We start from the raw sequence: 20554 nt of genomic DNA, 5'->3' as shown, positions 1-20554 counted from the left end.
AGGCAAGCCTCTTTTACATAACTAGGAAAAGAAAATTCCCCCAAAAGCACACAAAGGTAAAATTTTCAGATTTCTATGGCAATAAAGGTACATATCAATAGGAAAATTGCTAATCATTTTCCAACAAGCTTGCCCAAACAACATGCAGAATTTCATTTTTTTTTCCAATTAAACAACAATATCATCTGACGATCTAGAACCAAAAGGATATTTCCACATTCTTGTAGCTGCAACCAAATCTTCTTATTGTTATAGGAAGTGGATTGTTTGAATGCTTAAAATAGGTGGTAAACATCTGACTGAAATTAAAAAAATGCTATAGAAATATTGGAAACAATGAATAGACATTTGGAGATTTTAGCATTATTCTTTTAAGCACTGTGAATTCTAGCATCCGGCACTCTGGAGTTAATATGCTCTCGCATGTGGTTTTATTGATAGAATGGCAATCTAATGGACATATATTCAAAATCAATGTCATAGCATGGGCTATCTTAGTTTCTGACAAAACTAGATTCAAAATTGATTTAATATTTTAACCTAATATACAGTTAGAATTCACCCTCATTTAGTGTGCTGAGGATTAACCATCCAAGGTGAACTTAGATGGTTTGGAAATGTACAGCATAGGCCGAAAGATGCACCAATTCAAAGGATTATTTTGATGCATGTAGAAAGGAAACAAGGTTCAACATAAACCAACAAAAAAAAAAAATCACACGGAATGATGCAACAAGGAAAGACTTGATATCTCATTATCTCTCAGAAAGTATGGCCCTAAATCGAGCGAAATGGAGGAAAAAGATTCACGTAGGCAACCCCAACTACTTTGGGATTTAAGCTTAGTTGAGTTTGAGTTGAGCTGAGTTCAGTTTGCTAAGGCAATGCCTTTCAACATTAATAGGCATGCTTAGACAATAGTATGAACTAACCTACCTAATTATTTAAACATGTTACCAGGGATAACTTCACAAAGCATCAATAGGTCTTTTAAGAACATAATAACCAACTACTTATGTGCAAAATCTGAAAGTAAAATGTTCTCTATACCAGTGATTCAAATCCTGCTATGACGAAGGGGGACCTGGTCGTCTGGTCCCATTCCCATCCAGTTGCTGTGAGATAATGGGATCTAAATAGGGCTGAGACCTCAAAACCCTGGCACAAGTGTCGCACTTGTCACATGGTGGCCCTGCCTTGGATGGTGCCTAAAACATCTGATTTGCCCATCCGTCCCATGGAGGAAGTTTCTTCAATAGGGACTTTGCTGCATCCTCCATGACTACAAAGAAAACCTATCATGGAGAAATGAAAGAAAAGGGGAAAACCAACAGAGGTTTGGAGAGGGATGAGCAACTTGGCAAAGTGGATGTCCAATTTCACCGAGACAATCAAGGACAAGGGCACGAGGCTTCCATTTGAAGTCCGGTCTAGGGTTTGGTTGCTTCCATGTGGGCGTCCCCTCCGCCCTCATGAATTTCTTATTTTCCCCTAAGAGTTAAGTGGGACCAAAGCCCCAAGGCATGTCTCAATCTTAAGCCCCTTTTAGGTTTTTAAGCAGGACCGAGGCTCACTGATGCCCATCCATGATCAAATCCACATGCGATTTTTTCTTTTCAAATTAAAAGTGGGACTAGGTCCCACCAAGGTATCCACCATCCCCCACTGCCTCTTTTGAGCCATCACAATGTCCATCAATTGTAAACCAAGAAAGAGAGGAGGAAGGGGAAAAGAGGGAGAAAAGGAAGCAGGGTTGCACAATTTGAGGTCTCAAAAATTGTAGTCAATTGATCGTGATCAATTGATCAACCCCGGGCAGCTCTTAGTCAAGGTGAGCTGTTCTCTTTTGCTATTGATTTGGCCAAAACGAAGAAAAGTGGGGAAATCATGCCCAGTTTATTTCTAGCATGAAATTGTAATATGCTATAAGGATCAAGCCATAGGAATGAAATTTTTTTCAACATATATTCTATTTTATATAAGATAATAATACTTTAAAAATAATTATTAGAATAATAAAAAAAACTGCAAGGAAAAAATGTAGCATGTTTTATTATTTAGATTATTATTATACACATGCTCTTTAATTTTTGCATTTTTTGGATAAATTTCAAGCATGTTGGATAACACCCAAACATACACGTAAAATGAAAATTAACTTAGATTATCCTAAACAAAATGCTGTTGTTTAGACAGAACAAACATATGAATTACCCATGTAGGTATCTAGAAAAACCTTAAGCAAATAATATTCAGAGTTTCAGCAATTTTCAATTTAATTCTCAAAAAATATTTAAAACTTACTAAAAAAAATATTAAATGTAAAAGAGTGGGGGGGGACAAGGCTAGCAATCATGAAGGCATCATTCTAATTCAGCATATAACTTAATAGCAAACATAGTTAACAAGGTTTATTGAAGATTATTGCTGAAATTTAACAAACATCAATAAAGACAAAAATATATACAAGAATATCCATAGGTTATAACCGTAGAGTAAACAAAATCAGGCCTGAATAACCTATAATATAATCATCAATGTTCTTGTTGTTGCGTTCGTCAATCATGGAATATCAAAAAAAAAAAAAAATCTGCAATCATTAACATTCTTGCTTAGTCAAGCAATATCACAAGTGACAAAGAAAGTTACAAACAGATTACAGGTCAAATATAGGCATACTTTAAGGCTGAAGAACTAGAAGGTTTCAAAGACTATAAACACTGCTTCAACAACTGTAAGCTGCACAGCAAATCATTCTTAAGCAATAACATCCATTTAATGACAACCATAAACTGTCATGTGAGAGATTTAGTCAACAAGGCACCAGAACACAGTAAGTATAAGACCCAAGGTTCTACAACTACCAACATAAGTCAACAGCTGCATCATTTAATGCATACATGGAACAAAGTTTGCTAATTTCGCTTGACTTTGCACCATGTGCATGAAAAAACAAAAAAGGGAATCACTTCAGTACATGCTGCAAGGAATAAACCAAAAGCATGAAGGCATAAAAATAAAAAAACAAGGCATGCATATGATGTAACTAAACAACTTTACACCACAACAAAAATAATCGATAAAATAATAAAATTGCATGAGGGCCACAATAATGTTCACTGTCTATCAGTGGCAGGAAGCCCCAACAAGGTATGCAGATAGAGTAATATTTAGTGCCAATAAAGGTAACCAGATAGAATAGCAAAATAATTTCACTGAGAACTAACCGCAAATTCATTTACAAACCGCAACTTGGAAGCTAATTCCTTTAACTCGTTGAGTTCCTCCACAAGCTTAAATGGGGTACTCTCTACAGGAAGGGGTTTAACTGGCTCATGTTCCCCAATGTTTCTATCAAGAAAGTCCAATACAGACAGCTTCTCCTGTGTATAAAAGATTTCTATTGATAAGTTTAAAACTGCAGCAATAAATGATGGCTGAAAGATGGAAAAAATGCCCGGAATATTACAGCTTATTTGTTTTGAGTCCAGAAATGCAGTCACAAGTAAACATCTAGAAGATAGAATAATCCCCATAATTGACAATATTTTATAAGCTACAGATAGTCATGCGTCCTATTAAGAGATACAAACCACAAAAGCAGAAATGAATAAGTATCATCATTTCAGGAGTTGAGGATAACCTATAATTTTTTGCAACCTTTTATTGTAATCATCAAAATTTATGAAGCCATTGTCCCATTAACAGAATAACCTAGAATGTATTTGTCCGTGGACCATTACTTTAATTATTTCTATACCCACGTAAAGATAATTTTGATTAAAGAGAAAATTGCCCATGGAAAATATGCCTACTGTAACATTGGTGATGATTGAGCAATTCGGTTGAATTGAATCCTGTCAAGACTGATTTCTCTCTTTATTCCAAACAGGTTGTAATCTCTATCAACCAAAAGACTGATGACTGTTGGGAATTCCCTAAAATCTCTCATCTAATTGTAGGATATTTGTATAGTTCCCTATTTTTCCTCTCTTTCTTTATTCACTGTAACTAGATTTTTTGGGATTTACATAGAATTTGATCTTATCCCTTATTTCATGGGATTTATATAAGATTTGATCTTATCCCTCATTTCATGGGATTTACATAGGATTTGATCTTATTCCTTATTTCATGGGATTTATACCAAATTTGATCTCTTAAGAAGGTCATCCTTTTGTATATTTATATAGGATTGATTACCCACATAAAAGATAGAAGAAAATCACTCTTTTTCTCATGGTGTCCGAGCCCTTTCTGAAGGGCCTATTTTTTCTACCGCTGCTTCTTTTCTATCTTCATCGCTAAAGTCCACAGTCTTCATCACTGTTGGTCTCATTACTATCGACCTTGTCTGCTTTTATTGCAGAAGTCATCGTTGTTCGTAGCTTTTCTCTGTCGGCCGAATCTAATTGCAATCTTGTTGTCGGTCAGTCTTTCTGTTGTTGTTATTTGATCCCTTCTCCTAGTCAACATGTCTGAAGCTTCTGAGGCCACGACGTCCAGCCCTTCCGAACCCGTCTTTGGGATAACTCGATCCGTTTTGAACGGTAAACTGTAGGCCATGAACCCTTCCTATCATCTTGATGGAAAGAATTATCTTCAATGGTCACAGTTGGTGAAAACATTTCTCAAGAGACGTGGTAAGCTAAATCATTTAATTGCTCCTGATCCGAGTTCCTCAGATCCAAAATTTTCTGTATGGGACAAAGCTGATTCCGTGATCATGTCATGGCTCTGAAACTCAATACAATCCGAAGTCAGACGCAATTACATGTTTTTCTCATCTGCTAAAGAAATATGGGACACTGTTCAATAGACGTATTCTAAAGTCTAGGATGCAACTGTCATTTATGAACTCAAAAACAAAATTTTCCACACCAAACAAGGTTCTCTTTATGTCACTGAATATTATAATCTTATGAATGGCTTGTGGCTTGAGTTAGATCACTATCAAGCCATCAAGATGTCTTGCCATGGAGATACTAATACCCTCCTAAGTCTTGTAGAACAAGATCGTCTCTTCGAGTTTCTTGCAGGACTGAATGTCGAATATGATCAAGTTCGTGTTCAGATTCTAGGAAGAGAGCGACTTCCACAATTAAAAGAGGTCTCCTCTATCATCCGAGCTGAGAAAAATCGTCGAAGTGTAGTACTCAAACCCCCCTCTTCGGAAAAATCTGCCTTAGTATCCACCAAGAATCCAGATGGTAGTCTCAAGCCAAATACTTTTGGAGCAAAATCAAATGATCGTGCTTCAGACAATCCTTCAGTCCAACCATGATGGTCTTTGGTGTACTTACTGCAAGAAGCCTCGCCACATAAGGGATAATTGTTTTAAACTTTATGAAAAAGCACAAATCTTGAGTAGAACCGGCGGATTCAAAGGGCAACAGCGGAATCAGGCTCATTTCACCAACAACAAAGGACCTATACCTAAAAAATCTTAAGGGGCTGAATTTCGAGAATTCAACAAAAAGAAGGTTGAGAAATTATGAGATGTTCTAAACTCTTTGTCTACTTCCTCTGGTTCATATTCATTGACTCAATCTGGTAAATGCCTTGTTTCTAATTCTCTTAATGTCGATATATTGTCTCATTCCTCCGCTTGGGTACTTAACTCGGGAGCAACGGATCATATGACCCATAGCTCATCTCGATTTAAGACCTACAAACCAGACCCCGAAAATCAAACAGTTATCGTGGTTGATGGTTTCCCTATTACCATAGTTGGCCAAGGCCAAATTTTCTTAGCCCCTTTCTTTCATTTAAAAAATATGTTACATGTTCCAACATTATCCACTAATCTAATCTTCATTCATCAGCTTACCAAAGATTTAAATTGTCATATCACTTTTTTTGATATCTATTGCATCTTTCAGGACAAAGTCACGGGGAGGATGATTGGATCTGCTAAAGAATGGAATGGCCTTTACTACCTTAATGCTGCCAGTAGTTCTTCCACTCCTACAAACCGGTTCACTCTCTCCTGCACATCTCCAATTCTGCTCATCCTCTTCCAACGAATCTAAAATCTGGATCCAGCATCTTCGTCTTGGCCATCCACCCTTCCTTTTGTTGAAAAATATATTTTCTTTATTGTTCAATAATGTTGATGTTCAAAGCTTTCATTGTGACACTTATGAATTTGCTAAACATCATCGTGCGTCATTCCGTTTGAGTATTAATAAATCTTCCAAACCTTTTCTTCTCATACATATAGATATTTGGGGTCCATCTAGAATTCCTACTCGTACTGAGGCAAAGTAATTTATCATTCATTAATGACTGTACTAGGACCACATGGATATTATCTTATAAAGAAAAAATCTGAAGTCAGCCATATAACTTCATCTTTCCACCAAATGATAAAGACACAATTCGAGATATCCATACAAAGGATTCGTTCTGATAATGCTCAAGATTATTTTAATTTCCCTCTTACTTCTTTTATAAAGAAGGAATCATTCATGAATCCTCTTGTGTTGACACATCTCAACAAATAGGATAGTAGAGAGAAAAAACCAACATCTACTAAATGACACTCGTGCCCTTCTTTTCCATTCTAATGCCCCTAATTTATTTTGGGAAGAGACTGTCCTTACCACAACTTTCTTGATTAATAAAATCCCTTCACCTGTCCTTGGTAATCAATCTCCCATTCACCTATTGTTTACCCTTCATTCTGAGCTTCATTACCCGAGTAATCTTCCTCTTCGCATCTTTGAAAGTGACTCCTACGTCCATATTCATAAACAACAATAAAGAAAGCTTGATCCTAGAGTTCTAAAATGTATTTTCGTGGGCTATTCGAATACACAAAAATGTTTATCTCCATGGACGTCACTTTTAATGAGAATCAATTTATTTTTCCAAACCCCATTCTTCTCTTCAATGGGAGAAGCCTAAGGAAGATTCGGAATGAGTTGTCCTTGATAATCTCGAAAGTCTACAGCCCATGCCTCCTCTACATGAACCATCCTCATATGAGCCAGGACGAAACACTGAAAATCAGCAACAAAAGCAACCTGAATTACTACAATATTCAAGGAGAAAAAAAGTGATTTCCGAATCAATGCAGACCCAAGACTCCAATCCGAATGAACAAGAGCCAGATAAACCAATTTCTTTTACTAATTTTATTCTTAATGAATCTGTTCCTGAAAAGCCTATTTCTCAAGACCTAGATCTCTCAATTGCCTTAAGAAAGACCATCAGAAAGTGCATTCAACATCCACTCTATCCAATTTCATAGTTTGTCTCCCTTCTTCGCCTTTCTCCACGACATAAAAGTTTCCTCACTACCCTAGACTCAATTGATATCCCTAAAATCATACAAGAGACATTAAAAGACAAATTGGGTACAAGCCATGAAAGAGGAAATGACTGCATTAGAGAAGAATGAGACTTGGGAGGTTGTGACTAGACCAAAAAAAAAACAACCAGTTGGATGCAAATGGGTTTACACTTTAAATACAAAGCAAATGGGTCTCTTGAGAGATACAAGGCAAGATTAGTTACAAAAGGGCAAACACAAACCTATAGGATAGACTACAAAAAAACTTTTACACCAGTAGCAAAAATGAATACTGTAAGAATTCTATTATCTCTTACTACTATGTTTGATTGAGATTTGCAGCAATTTGATGTGAAGAATGCATTTCTACATGGAGATTTGGAAGAAGAGGTCTTTATAGAGCCACCACCCGGATTTGATGAAGATTTTGGAGCGGATAAAATCTGCCATGTGAAAAAGACTTTGTACGACCTAAAACAATCTCCTAGAGCATGGTTTAAAAGGTTTACAAAGGCAATGCTGAGAATAGGATACAAACAAAGCCAAGAAGATCACACATTATTTATAAAACACTCAGATAAAGGTGAAGTTACAGCCTTACTAATGTACGTAGATGATATATTGTAACAGAAAATTATGTAGCTGAAAGAGAATCTTTTAGAAAAAGATTGGCTCAAAAATTTGAGATCAAAAAACTCGAAAAACTGAAGTACTTCCTAGGCATTGAAGTGGCTTACTCAAAGAAGGGTATCTTTATCTCTTAACAGAAATATATACTAGACCTTCTTAAAGAAACTAGAAATCTTTGCAGCAAAGCAGCAAGTACGTCTATTGATTCTAATCCCAGGATAGGAAGAACTGAAAAGGATAGCTCAGTTGATAAGGGAAGATATTAAAGACTTGTAGGAAAATTAATTTATCTCTTACGTACAAGATCAGACATAACCTACTCTATGAGTGTAGCCAGTCAGTTTATGCATGACCCAAAAGAAGAACATTTGCAAGCAATTTACAGAATCCTCCACTATCTTAAAGCTACACCAGGTAAGGAAATCTTATTTCAGAAAAGAGAAGAGCTTACTCTTGAGTCCTATATTGATGTTGATTATGCTGGATCACAAGTTGACAGAAGATCAACATCTGGACACTGCACATTCCTAGGAGATAATCTGATGACTTGGAGGAGTAAAAAATAGAATATGGTAGCAAGATCTAGGGCTGAGGCTGAGTTCAGAGCCATAGCTTAGGAGATTTGTGAACTACTGTGGGCAAAAATAATCCTAGATGACTTAAAGATCAAAAGAGAGGAAACGATGAAACTATACTGTGACAACAAATCTGCCATTAATATTGCATATAATTTGATTCAACATGATCGGACCAAGCACATTAAGATAGACAAACACTTTATAAAGGAGAAGTTGAACAGTAGGTTGATTAGTATCCCATATATACCATCAGAGAATCAGTTAGCTGATGTTCTAACGAAAGGCCTACCTACAATGAGATTTCATGAAATTATTAACAAGCTGGGAATGAAAGATATCCACTCACCACCTTGAGGGGGAGTATTGTGAATTCCCTAAAATCTCTCATCTAATTGTAGGATATTTGTATAGTTCCCTATTTTTCCTCTCTTTCCTTATTCACTATAACCAAAGTTCATGAGATTTACACAGGATTTGATCTTATCCCTTATTTCATGGAATTTACATAGGATTTGATCTTATCCATTATTTCATGGGATTTACATGGGATTTGATCTCTTAAGAAGATCATCATTTTATATATTTATATGCGATTGATTGCCCACATAAAAAATAGAAGAAAATCACTCTTTTTCTCAACGACCTATAACTTCATTTTCCCACTAACTATGATGCTTTAAATTGCCTTCAATATAATTTTGACCATTCACCCAAGTTGAAGTCAAATTGGGGTCAACTATTAATCACATAGTCTGAATACTAACATCGTAACCATCGTTGCATCAGATACAGGCTAACAATTAACTCCATATGTCTTCTAAGATCATTACAACAACCAAGATTCAACAATTATATGAAGCTACCACATTGGTGTTTGAATTAAGTTTTATTGCCAATTAATTCCCAAGTACATAGAACCAATGTACGGATAGAATCTTGCTCAGTTAAGCCATTCCATGATTTTAAATCTGTAGCTTGCTTACGGAATGCAGACTCTTAATCAGTACACTTCTTAATATATGTCACATTATGAAAATCTAGCTGAAATTTGAACGGTATCAAGTAAAATATTTCTCTACATGTTGCAACTGGCTGAAAAGGTGAATCCATCTTTTCTGTCCAATCTGTGAAAGGAAAATAAGCTAATTGACTTCAGGGCAAACTAATTGGAATCAGAACTTTCAAGAAATCAAAAAGACCCTGAACAAGACCTTCAAGATTAGGATAACCGATAACGGTATCCTTCAAGTTCAATGGAGTTTTTACATGCCCAGCTATGATATTCATGGATATCTTATATAACAAAGATGTACATGGATTCCTATCATAGTGCATATCCAAGTAGTTAAGGAGTTGAAACCAAACATATTTGCATGCATGTTACTACATTCAAGAGTTGGAAGTATTGGTACCTTATTGGTACATTATAGACCCATATGGTGGCATACCAAACCAACAAATGGTACTCCTAGCTGTGACAGCAGGACAAAAATAAGATGATGTACCATATTTAGGTACCATATGTTACTGGGAAGCATACCAATTCCTACCCATATGATACAACACAGTATGGCCAATATTGACAAGTATAAAGCAATACATAAATCACTAATGCAATCAATTTCAAATTTAATCTGTCGCATCAAAATACTATCAAGACTTCATAACTTTAATTGTTAAAGGCAATTTTGCAGAAAAGATTATGATGTTTCATACGATGCAAAGTTAGAGAATTTAAAAACCCAGAAATTTCTTTGGCTCTTCAAGTAGGTAACTGGCCTCATGGTAAAATACAATTCACAAATGTGCCCAGAAACTTCCCATATGCCTCCAGGACAAGGGAGAGGATTTCCCTTCTTTTTCCAATAAAAATTGGCATCCCATGATTAATATTATCATAGTAATGTTATTGTATGGAGTATATTGTTATATATAGATTTGACAATCATTAAGATAGAGTTCATGGATATTCATATTGTTGTATGAAGCATGGACTATGTTATAATGAAAATCCATCATGTTTTATGAATAATTTTTTTTGACATATTTATGCTATACTAAAAAGAGCGAGTTCAGGTCTTTCTCTAAAATCAGCCCTAAAAAATAAACAATCTATTTATCAGAATTTTATACCATAAAGGAAATACATATGGATAAAATTAGAGAAACACATAGGTCCTTCGTTGGATAAGAATTACATTCTAAGATAAAGATGAGATTACTTCTCTCCTCTCAACTAATCTACCTAACCACCTGTCATGATAATCCACTAATAACCTTCCCTTTTTGTCCCTCTCTACCTTTTTCAAGTTTTATCCACTAAAGCAAACCAGACGGCTTAAATTATCGGCAATCATATTTTTTTCTTATATGTATGTTTGTACTTATCCCTATACCAGTATGTAGAAAATATACATTTATTTGCTGACATATCCTAATTATATCATATTGTAATTTCCAACAATGTATCCATATTGTTTCACATTCACATCTCCCATCTGACTTATGCTTTTAAGGATGGAGTAAAGGAGAAAAGAAAGGGTTAATACACTTAGTAAGATCAGAGAAAGTTTGCTAAAACAAAATCAGGACAATAAAAATGAAAATATGAACCCTGCTCTGCTAAAAAAGCAACCTAGGAGAGCTAAAGACTGACCATGGATGGTGATGAAGAGAGGAGAGGGTTTGTTAGGCTGCTATGCCACTAAAGTAGCTAAGGTTGCGTTTGGTGCATCGCCAAGCAATATTGGAAGGTAATATGGATTGCCTTCACGATAGATTGCCACCACTAAATTGCCAATAATGTTGATTACTGTGTTTGGTACACATAGATAATGTTGCAGTAAAATTACTGAAAATCTTGACTGATATGTTTGGTATGACAATCAGATTATCGGTAATGTGAAAATCAAATTCCTAAAATATCTCCAATAATTTTATCCAGGTGCTCTTCTTTTTCTTTGGTGAGAAGTGGTGAGAGTGGTGTGGGTGTGGTGGTAGCGCGGGGAAGTGGCGAGCCGAAGGGTGTGGAGAACCACGAGCAATAGGGGAGTGGGGAGGGGGCGGCACGTGTGGAGCCATGAGGGCGGTGGGGATGGGTGTGAAGAAGCCAGGGGGTGGTGGGAGACAAGGGTGGAGGAGCCGCAGACAAGCAAAGGGAGATGAAGGAGCCGCGGGCCGAGGACGCACGCGGAGGAAGTGGGGAGAGGGGGCGGGTTGGGCAATGGGTTTTGTGTGATTTTTTTTAGAAATAATTTTGTCCAAAATTTTTATTACAACATTGCCAAAGAAGTGATAATCTGGATAACCACGTCTCCCCAAGGCAATTCAGATTACCTCCAATGAGGCAATCTGTATTGCTAAGATAATCTGGATTACCACCTAACAAGCATACCAAACGCAGTAATCCAAATTGCCAACAATCTAGATAAATTGCCAGCTACCAAATGCAATCTAAAAGTTGGATACATCCTATCAACAGAATAGGTCCTATGATAAGTAATTTTAGAATCATGCACGTGCTCAGTTTGGTTTTGTCCTAAGTAGATAGAAAGAATCCAAAATCAATAGGTGGAAGGGTAATACAAGCAAATTTCTATGAGGTCATTCAGGTCAGAAATATTAACATGTCATGAAATTTCAAATTCACACCCTTCCATAGGCAATAAACATCAGAGGAAGTCTGAATAAATCTTAAAGTACTCTTTTCCTCAAAAGTTCTGCCTCATTGAATTGTCTGTTGAAGTGGATGGTGCTTGTAGACCTAGAAAGGATGACCACTGAGTTTATGGATTTTCTACAGAAGGACCCATCAATAACAGCTGATTTTCTTTTACCATTTATCAGCAAACAAAAATATAGGCCCCCCAGCCAAAGACAAGACCATCAAAAGGCAACAAACATAACGGCACACTGAACAGCAATAAAACCAATCTCATTATGTATAAATTCCAACTACCAAATCTATATTTTGAGTCTTTCACTACCCTTTCATCTCGTACATTCCCTAAGACACCCCTACCCTCTCCCAAGCACCCACAATATGCAGAAGGAGACACTTGCTGTCGATCAAGGATAACCTCATCAAACCCATCTCTATCCACAAGAAAACAAGAAAGAAGAGTAAAAGGAAAAGAATCCACAAATCTTGTCCGTAAAAAGGAATCTGTTCTTAAAGATTTGGTTTCTATATAATTACGTCTCCATCCGAGTTATCAGCAAGAGGACTCTTTCTTAACATGATAAATCAAATTACATGACCAAACTACTGTGATTAAAAAATAATAATAATAATAATTTAAAATAGCAAAAACACAAAAAAAAAAAAAAAAATGAGAGAAGATGAAGGAAAGCAACCACAGGACTAACCAATGGATGGATGAAGCGGCTCCCATCCTCGCTCTTCTCCAACCAAACATGCTCAAATGGCTGGTTTTTGTTGTTTACCAGGATATTGTACTTATCTTGTGGCCTGGGAATGGATGGTATATGAAAGGGCACCTTCGAGCGCGGGGCTGTAGTCTTCTTGTCTCTCGACACTACCTTAACCCCGGCCGCCGAGCTCAAAGCCCGATCCTCATCATCTTTCTCCGATTCCCGCATGCTCCCCTTCTTCTTCTTCCCATAAACCATCTGAAACCCACCGTCCAAGTCCATCGAGCTAATCTTCCCGCCGCTCTCCTCCTCCTTTTCCCTCAAGCTCTTGAATTCATCCACCGAGACGCCGAACCGCTCAAGAAACTCGTCATTCAGGTTGACAAGCCAGTCGAAGGCATCGTCAAGATCGTCGGGCAACCGCGGCGGCTTCTTGCTCCCCCAGAGAGGGCCCGAGGAGGCAACACCCCTCAGGGAAGAATCACATTTGGCTACGATCTCCCTGGCCGGGGCCTTGAACACGTCGAAGTTGTTGTAGAAGTGAAAGTCCTTGCCGGAGGCAATGCCGCGGGAGCGGCCGGAGAGGCGGGCGGAGGCGGCGGCGAGGGGACCAGAGACGAGAGCTTGGAGGGCTTCCGCCTTGTGTTTCAGAGACGATTCGGGGTTAGGGAAGTCCTCTTCCATCGATTGGAGGGGCGGGGGGTTTCTCCTCGGGTCCAGTTTCCACAGGGACGGAGAAGGGCTTTTAGGGCCTGGAAATGGAGCGACAGGAGAAGCAAAGAGAGGATTTTAAGTGAAGCTTGGGTTTTCCTCCTCTTTTCTTATTTTAGGGTTTCTTCGGGAGGTTAGGGTTAGGGTTTTGAATCCGCCATGGGCAGCAGAGCTCAGAGAGAAGTTTCCATTTAAGCGGTGATGTTAAATACAAGCAAGAGACAGCCGCCGTGGCGAGGTATTTGCTTTCATTGCTCGCTATGCAGGAACTTTTATCTGTTTCTGGGATTTCCTTTCTTTAAAAAAATATTTTATATATATATATATATATATATATATATATATATATATATATATATATATATATATATATATATATAATTATTATTATTATTTTATAAATACGTCTTTTTTAGATTTTTGGCTCGCCATGTCAATAAATAACCGTTTTAAAATAATTTTATTATCATGGTAGGCTAATAATTTTTAAATTTAAAAAAATATATAGCTCACCAAATATTAACTTTTTATAGGATACTAACCTCAAAGGATGGTGGAGTCAAATAATATTCAAAGTGATTATATTTAATGAGATGGGTAAATCTACGCAAAAAAAACATGATAAAAGATATATAGAAATAGAAGATAAATATATAATAAGTCTTCTTTTGGATATATATATATATATTAAAAATTTAAAAATGTGTAGTGGAGTTGTATTGTGAACATGTCACGTTAAATGGATGAAATCATGAAGTTATTATTTGCTTGGTCATGTTTCGGACACCTTATCAAGTAAATTCATTTAAATTAAGTAAGATGATTAATTAATATGCATATTAGTTTATGGATTGATTATATTTTTATTAGTTGAATTTATAAATATATATATTTTTAAAGAAATATTATAAAGGTGCATATAATTCTTTTTAGGCATGAGCTCCATTTCACATCCATAATTTTTAAAATTCTCCAAAATCAAAAGTATCGTATATTCTATTAAAGAGCAACAAATGAAATATTATAAACATCTTAATACATTATATATGAACATGTTATATATAAGATATACAATAAGAAGAGTATATATATCATATTGATATAATGTAACCAATCTGCATATATTTATCAAATATATTCTATGACTTTATCTTATACAATCAACATCTACTTTTTGTAAGGATTGGCCATGAAATCCTCTTCTTGGGGATCAACGGTGTGCACATCCCTTGACAGATTAGTGTAAATGCTCAAGTATGCAATCATTGTCTATAATCAGAAAGAAAATTAGTTGAAAAATTGATAGTACAGGTCCTAATATCTTAATCTTCAAAGATTTTTATGAATGTAATACTACCTGTCTGAAAGAGAAAAAGATAGGATATAGCTAGGGCTATAATTTTATACTATAACTGTGAATACTCTAAAATAAAATAGGATAACTAAAAAACAAAAGGGATAAATGCAACGGTAAATTAAAGATGATAATAAGAATAAGAATAAGTGTTTGGTTAGGTCTTCCTTCTCAGTATTACAGATATTTATAAGTAGCTTGCATTAATAACTAAAATTAGTGTTACTACATAACTTTTGACACTTATCTTTATAGGTTTGTGCAATACGGACCACTATTATTATAGATAATAGATATCTTCCCTTCATGACTCTTATAGTGCTACCACTTCTCTCATGTTCTTATTGATTTTGACACATGTTCTTATTGGTTTGCATCAAATAGATCATTATTGCTATGCATCATAGTAATCTCTCTCCATTATTTTTAAATTCTAGATAATACTATCATTCTTCACATGTATAGAGTGGTCGTAACTATTGGTTAGCCCTCTCTTGACTTTTATAATATAAAAAGTCTTATCCTATATTGATAGCTCTTACCCTCCTTGACTTATACCATGATCGCTCAGCTTGCACTCTTGGTATAACAACCTACACCTTCTTTGGTATATCAGTCTTCAAATTATCGCCATTGGATTGAAAACAATGCCCCAACATCCCATCAATTGACAATCAAAAGGGTGATGGGGCATATCTAACATCATATCCATCAATCTAATTTTGGACTTAGATGTCATTCAACTTGGTAGATTTGAAGAAAAACCAATAGAAATCTTGTAAATCCATCAATCACTTCACTCAATATAGAAGTTGATAAGTTCATCTCTCATGAAAGGTAAACTTGAGCAACAGATATAGACTATGAAGGATTTAATAGAAGTGAGATCGAACTTAAGCAAGAGATAGAAATTATGAAAGATCTAGTGAAAGATCCATCACCATGCTTGCCATTTGGCCCATGGGTATAATGGATATGGCTGATTTGGAGGTGAAAGTATCTAATACCTCCCATCTCTTTGATTTGGAGGCACATAGATCATTGGCTTGTTAAAAAGTTGATCATTGGCATATAGATTTGGTAAACATAGTTGTTGATAATGAGGACTCACCAAGATGTTTGCCCTTTAGCCCTCGAAATAAGGATAAGCTGCACTATAAAAGAGTTGAACTGCTACCCCCATCTATGACCCAAAGGGGATGACTTATTCCAATAGTAGGATTATGTGTAAGCATGATTCTACCAATATTTTTCCTAACAACCATTTGCAAACTTGGATATCTATTATCTATCTTAGGTTCAATTATGAACATGATGTCAATCGAGCCATCGATGACTATCTGTTCAATGTAACCTCTTAAGTTGATTTATAAGATACCTTCCTTATCACTTCAACCTGTAAGTACTAAGGACTCTTTAAAATGATCTTCGGTCTTGTTCATCTTGTAGGCTTTGAAAATCTTAAAATTTTCATGTTGTAGGAGTTGACAAGCTAATTTATCCACCATAGAGGTAGGAACAGCCAATTTCACTATAGTATATGCTAGAGTATTGTAAGGCTTAGGCCGTTAGCCAGCATAATTAAATAAAGGCTTGGCTCGTTTGGCTCAGCCTAATATGATAAAGGGGGCCCAAAGTCCTATTCTCAAGTTCAATTAGAAAGTTGGGAAGAATCGCATTTCCAATCAAAGATGAAGATCATCTTCATCTCAAACAATTATGAGATCACCAACTATTTAAAGGCCTCTAATCCTCTATTCTCCTTATTAAAAATTGCTATAGCCATCGCCATTTTTCTCTCTCTTTTTCTCTCGGAAGGCCAAGCACACCATGGCTGCTAGAATTTGATACAAATCCCTTGTCAGAGTTAAGGTAACAATCTCCGATCTGTCTCTTCCTCCCTTCTCCAATCCTAGGACCATATTTCTAGCCGAACTGGTGCTAGATAGTTGCCAAAATTCGTGAATTCAAGCTGTCATGTTTGGTGTTTTCTTGCTCCTATTTTTAGATATAAAAAATCACCTTGTTCTTTTTTTTTGGCCTTTTTCACTATCGATGCTTGTTGCCGAAAGTGAAAATTTGTCTCCTATGCCACTCTCAGCTATGATCGGAGCCCCATCATTGGGATCATGAAAATAAGCCAAAAGGGACCAAACCCCTATTTTTATTTGGCCATTTCTTCTCTTTTTCCATGGCCAGCCACCGTCGGGCTGTTGGCCATGAACACCATGGCCTGTAAGCCCTTCTCTTGTTTTGCCAAAAAGGAAAAGAAGAAGAAGAAGAAGAAGAAAGAATAAGGAGAAAAAATGAGAGGAAAGAAAGAAAAAAGAAAAAAAAATAAAGAGTGAGTTCCTCTCATCTATTTCCTCCTGTCTCTCTCTCTTTCCTCTCTTCCCCATGTTCTATCTCCTTAAACCACTCTAATAATCGGGCAATAAGTCAATTTCCTATCTAATCTCTATGGAGCACCATTAAATTTATATCTTATCACATCGATATCTCAACTTAATCCCTTAATCTTGGTTATCTTGATTAATCCAATCCGGGTCATCAGGCATGTCGTCCGGTCAGTTATGTTCACTTTTAATCCTAGTATGGATATGGAGCCATATCCCAAGTAATACCTTAATATGATATATCTGAGTTCTTTAGGATTTCTTACTTTATTAAGACTTTTAAGTTATTGACAATAAAATTAATTATTTATTAATGACATTAAATAGGTGAAGCCAACTTATTTAACTGAAGCTGGATTTTGAATTATGACGAGACAAGTAACCTAATGCTTCAAGTATAGTTTCGAATGATCTTTAAAAATTTATAATTAGTTATTTAATTTGATTTATGCTCCCTATTTTTTGTTTGAGAAAATGGGGCAAGCATGTATCAATTTATTATTGAAAATAATTTATTTTGAACATACAAACTACTTTGAGAAATGAATTTGAAAAATTTGACTGGGGAATTTGTGTAATTACTCTTATATATATTCTCAATGTGGCTATAACATGGCCTTGCCAACAAGAATTATACGTGAGACCTGTTGACTTATAATCTGAGAAACAAGCTTTGATACCAAACCACCAGTTATTAGAATAGTGATATCTGTTATTTAGCATTTTGTACAATATTTTTCTATTATTAGACCCGTGCCACTATGTTACATGGTTGTAGCTTGATGTTGAGTCCATTACCAGTTTATGAAAATAAATATTTTTAAAGAAATATGTATTATTTGATATTTATTTTTCACAATCAATATTATATGATTTATTTGCTTAGCATGTTAAACCCCAATTTGATGTATTATGCTGCTTATTGGGCTAGAATGGCTTGTTGTTATTATTTTTGTTGTTCAAATCATGAATCATGATTGTATGGGATTTGGGGAAGCATCCTATATCGTTTGGAGATATTTGAGCTATTCAAATTTCTAGCTTAGTTCGATTTATCTTAATTCAATTTAGTTTGATTATTTGATTCAGATGAAATAATATAATTTATATTACGTAAAGATATTTATTATGAAAAATGATTTATTAAATTTTATTAAATTAATTTTCAATGATTGAAGGCTTATTATTATTATCATTATGAAATTTTTAAATTCTGTAGCCTTGCATGCTTTAGGACCATCTTGTAGATATGCAATATCCTTCACATGCTCGATTAGAGGTATAACAAGTATATGCTGTAGTGTGTGATTTTGGCTCTCACTAATAGAAACAAGTCTCTCAACCTACTTAAACATCAAAGATGTCTTGTGCCATTCCATAAGTGGGCTCAACATGGTGGCCGCTTAATAGGTGATTGCTTCTAACCGATCACATCAGCTCTCGTATATGTAGAACTTCAACTACACAATCATATCTCATAGAAAAGTGGCTGGCAAATAGATCATCTCTACTTGCAAAATATAACTCTCAAAACTAGACGCCTTAGGAGGAGTAGAGCTGATATGATCACTGAAGATGTTGATGCCCTATGAGATCGAAGAAACTAGTCTAGATGGCCCATCCTAGGACCTTTGGAGCTTCTTGATATAGTGTGATGGACTTCCTAATAGCCCTAAAATGTAAGCATCAAATTTTTCTTTCTCAGTGGTATGATGATAGCTATCAAAACTATCCCACCAAACATGTCAAAAAAGAATGTGTTGGCTGTGAAATCCTCTAATGGAGGGATTAACAACATGCACATCTTTTGACAAGTCTACGCAAATGTGCAAGGTATGCCATCATGTCAATAATCAAAAAAAAAAAAAAAAGAATGAAGATTGATAGCATAGATCCTGGTAACTTGACTTTCACAGATGTTGCCTACCAAAAAAAAGAGAAAGTAGGAGGAATTAGGATGTAGCTAAGGCTACAATTCAACACTATAATAATGAATAAACTAGAGTAAAGAAAGATAACTAAAGCAAGAAAATTAAAAATAGATGCAAGGATAAATTCAAAGTAAAGATAAGAATAAAGATAAGTATTTGATTGGCCAAAAGATGTACCTTCTTAAAAATTATAATTTGATATTTACATATGGCCTGCAATAACTGCTAGGATATATCTCACTATATAATTTTTGATGCTTGCCCTTGTTGATTTTTGTAACATAGGCCACTATTGTTAAGCATGGTGATTATCTCCACTTCATTACTCTTATATATTTAGTGTTATCACTCCTATATTCTGAATAGTGGTAAGACAGGTGTAGCTACTTGGTTGCACCATATAGACCACTAATGCTATGCATAACAGTCACCTTTTTTCCACTGTTATTATACTCTGGCTGGCACTATCGTTCCTCCATGTACTATAGTGGTAATTGCTAATAAGATATCCCTTAATTTTCATTATATAATAAATCTTGTCCTAGAACGATAGCTCCTGCTCCTCTTAATCTATATCATAGTCGCTTGACCTACATCCTTGATGTATCAGTATCACTTTTGGATCACAGTCATTGATCTGGATATGGTATAAACAGTAAGCCATGTAGTTTTGTATGCATACAAGCAGTGGTTAAACATTTTAATAAAATAAAGCAAATCACCTTGCTTAAAAAAAAACAAAGCAAATCATTTTCTTCTCGACTCTTCTTGGAACTTTGATATTTGAAGAATCTTATCCACAAAAATTGTTAGATCAAAATTGTAGGCTTCCCTTAGAAATAAATAATAAGAGTGCAAAATTGTTGTTATTCTTGATTTTAGACCAAATTATCAGGCAAACAAATTTGATTTCAGACTTGTATGATACATTAGATTCTAGACATTGACAATGAGTTCTCTGACAAGTTCTGCTGCAAACTTACTAGGCAAATTATATACCTTGCTAGTTTGATTTCATTGATGTCTTGCACAGATACTGATGTCTGCCGAAGTATCAGAGATTGGCGTATGCCAAAATGTCTTTAAAATGATGCTGAAGCCATTTAACAAGTGCATGCAGTTAGCCTTTTGGCAGGAAACACGCTCGTAATATTCCAGATTTGCACACAGATAACTCGTTATACTTCAACGAGGACCTAGCCCACTGGTTATGTAATCCTCTATCACATTACATAGATGGCTTCAGTCCCAATAATTAGTTCATTCTCTATTATTAAATACAA

The 20554-nt window shown here is 35.6% G+C and overlaps 1 protein-coding gene and 1 long non-coding RNA gene across 3 annotated transcripts in view; one reads left to right on the top strand and one right to left on the bottom strand.

Annotated features, from left to right (window-relative positions):
- Positions 1-13802, bottom strand: part of LOC105042368 (protein RRP6-like 2) — a 24318-nt gene extending 10516 nt beyond the window's left edge. The window contains exons 1-2 of one of the 2 annotated variants that reach the window (XM_010919539.4): positions 12874-13801; positions 3228-3383 (exon numbers count right to left, since the gene is read on the bottom strand). In XM_010919539.4, coding sequence (XP_010917841.1) covers positions 3228-3383; positions 12874-13563 — 846 coding nt within the window. In that variant the 5' untranslated portion in view covers positions 13564-13801. Of the gene's footprint in view, positions 1-3227; positions 3384-12873 lie in introns of both variants that reach the window. The other variant, XM_073253545.1, reaches the window with a different exon arrangement.
- Positions 13690-20554, top strand: LOC140856379 (uncharacterized). The gene is made up of 2 exons (XR_012139539.1): positions 13690-13828; positions 20305-20554. It is a non-coding gene; the product is annotated as an uncharacterized lncRNA (long non-coding RNA).

Source organism: Elaeis guineensis, chromosome 3 (assembly GCF_000442705.2).
Source record: "Elaeis guineensis isolate ETL-2024a chromosome 3, EG11, whole genome shotgun sequence".
NCBI lineage: Eukaryota > Viridiplantae > Streptophyta > Magnoliopsida > Arecales > Arecaceae > Elaeis > Elaeis guineensis.
The sequence above is the reverse complement of the archived record's forward strand: the minus strand, read 5'-3'. Positions and strand labels throughout refer to the sequence as shown.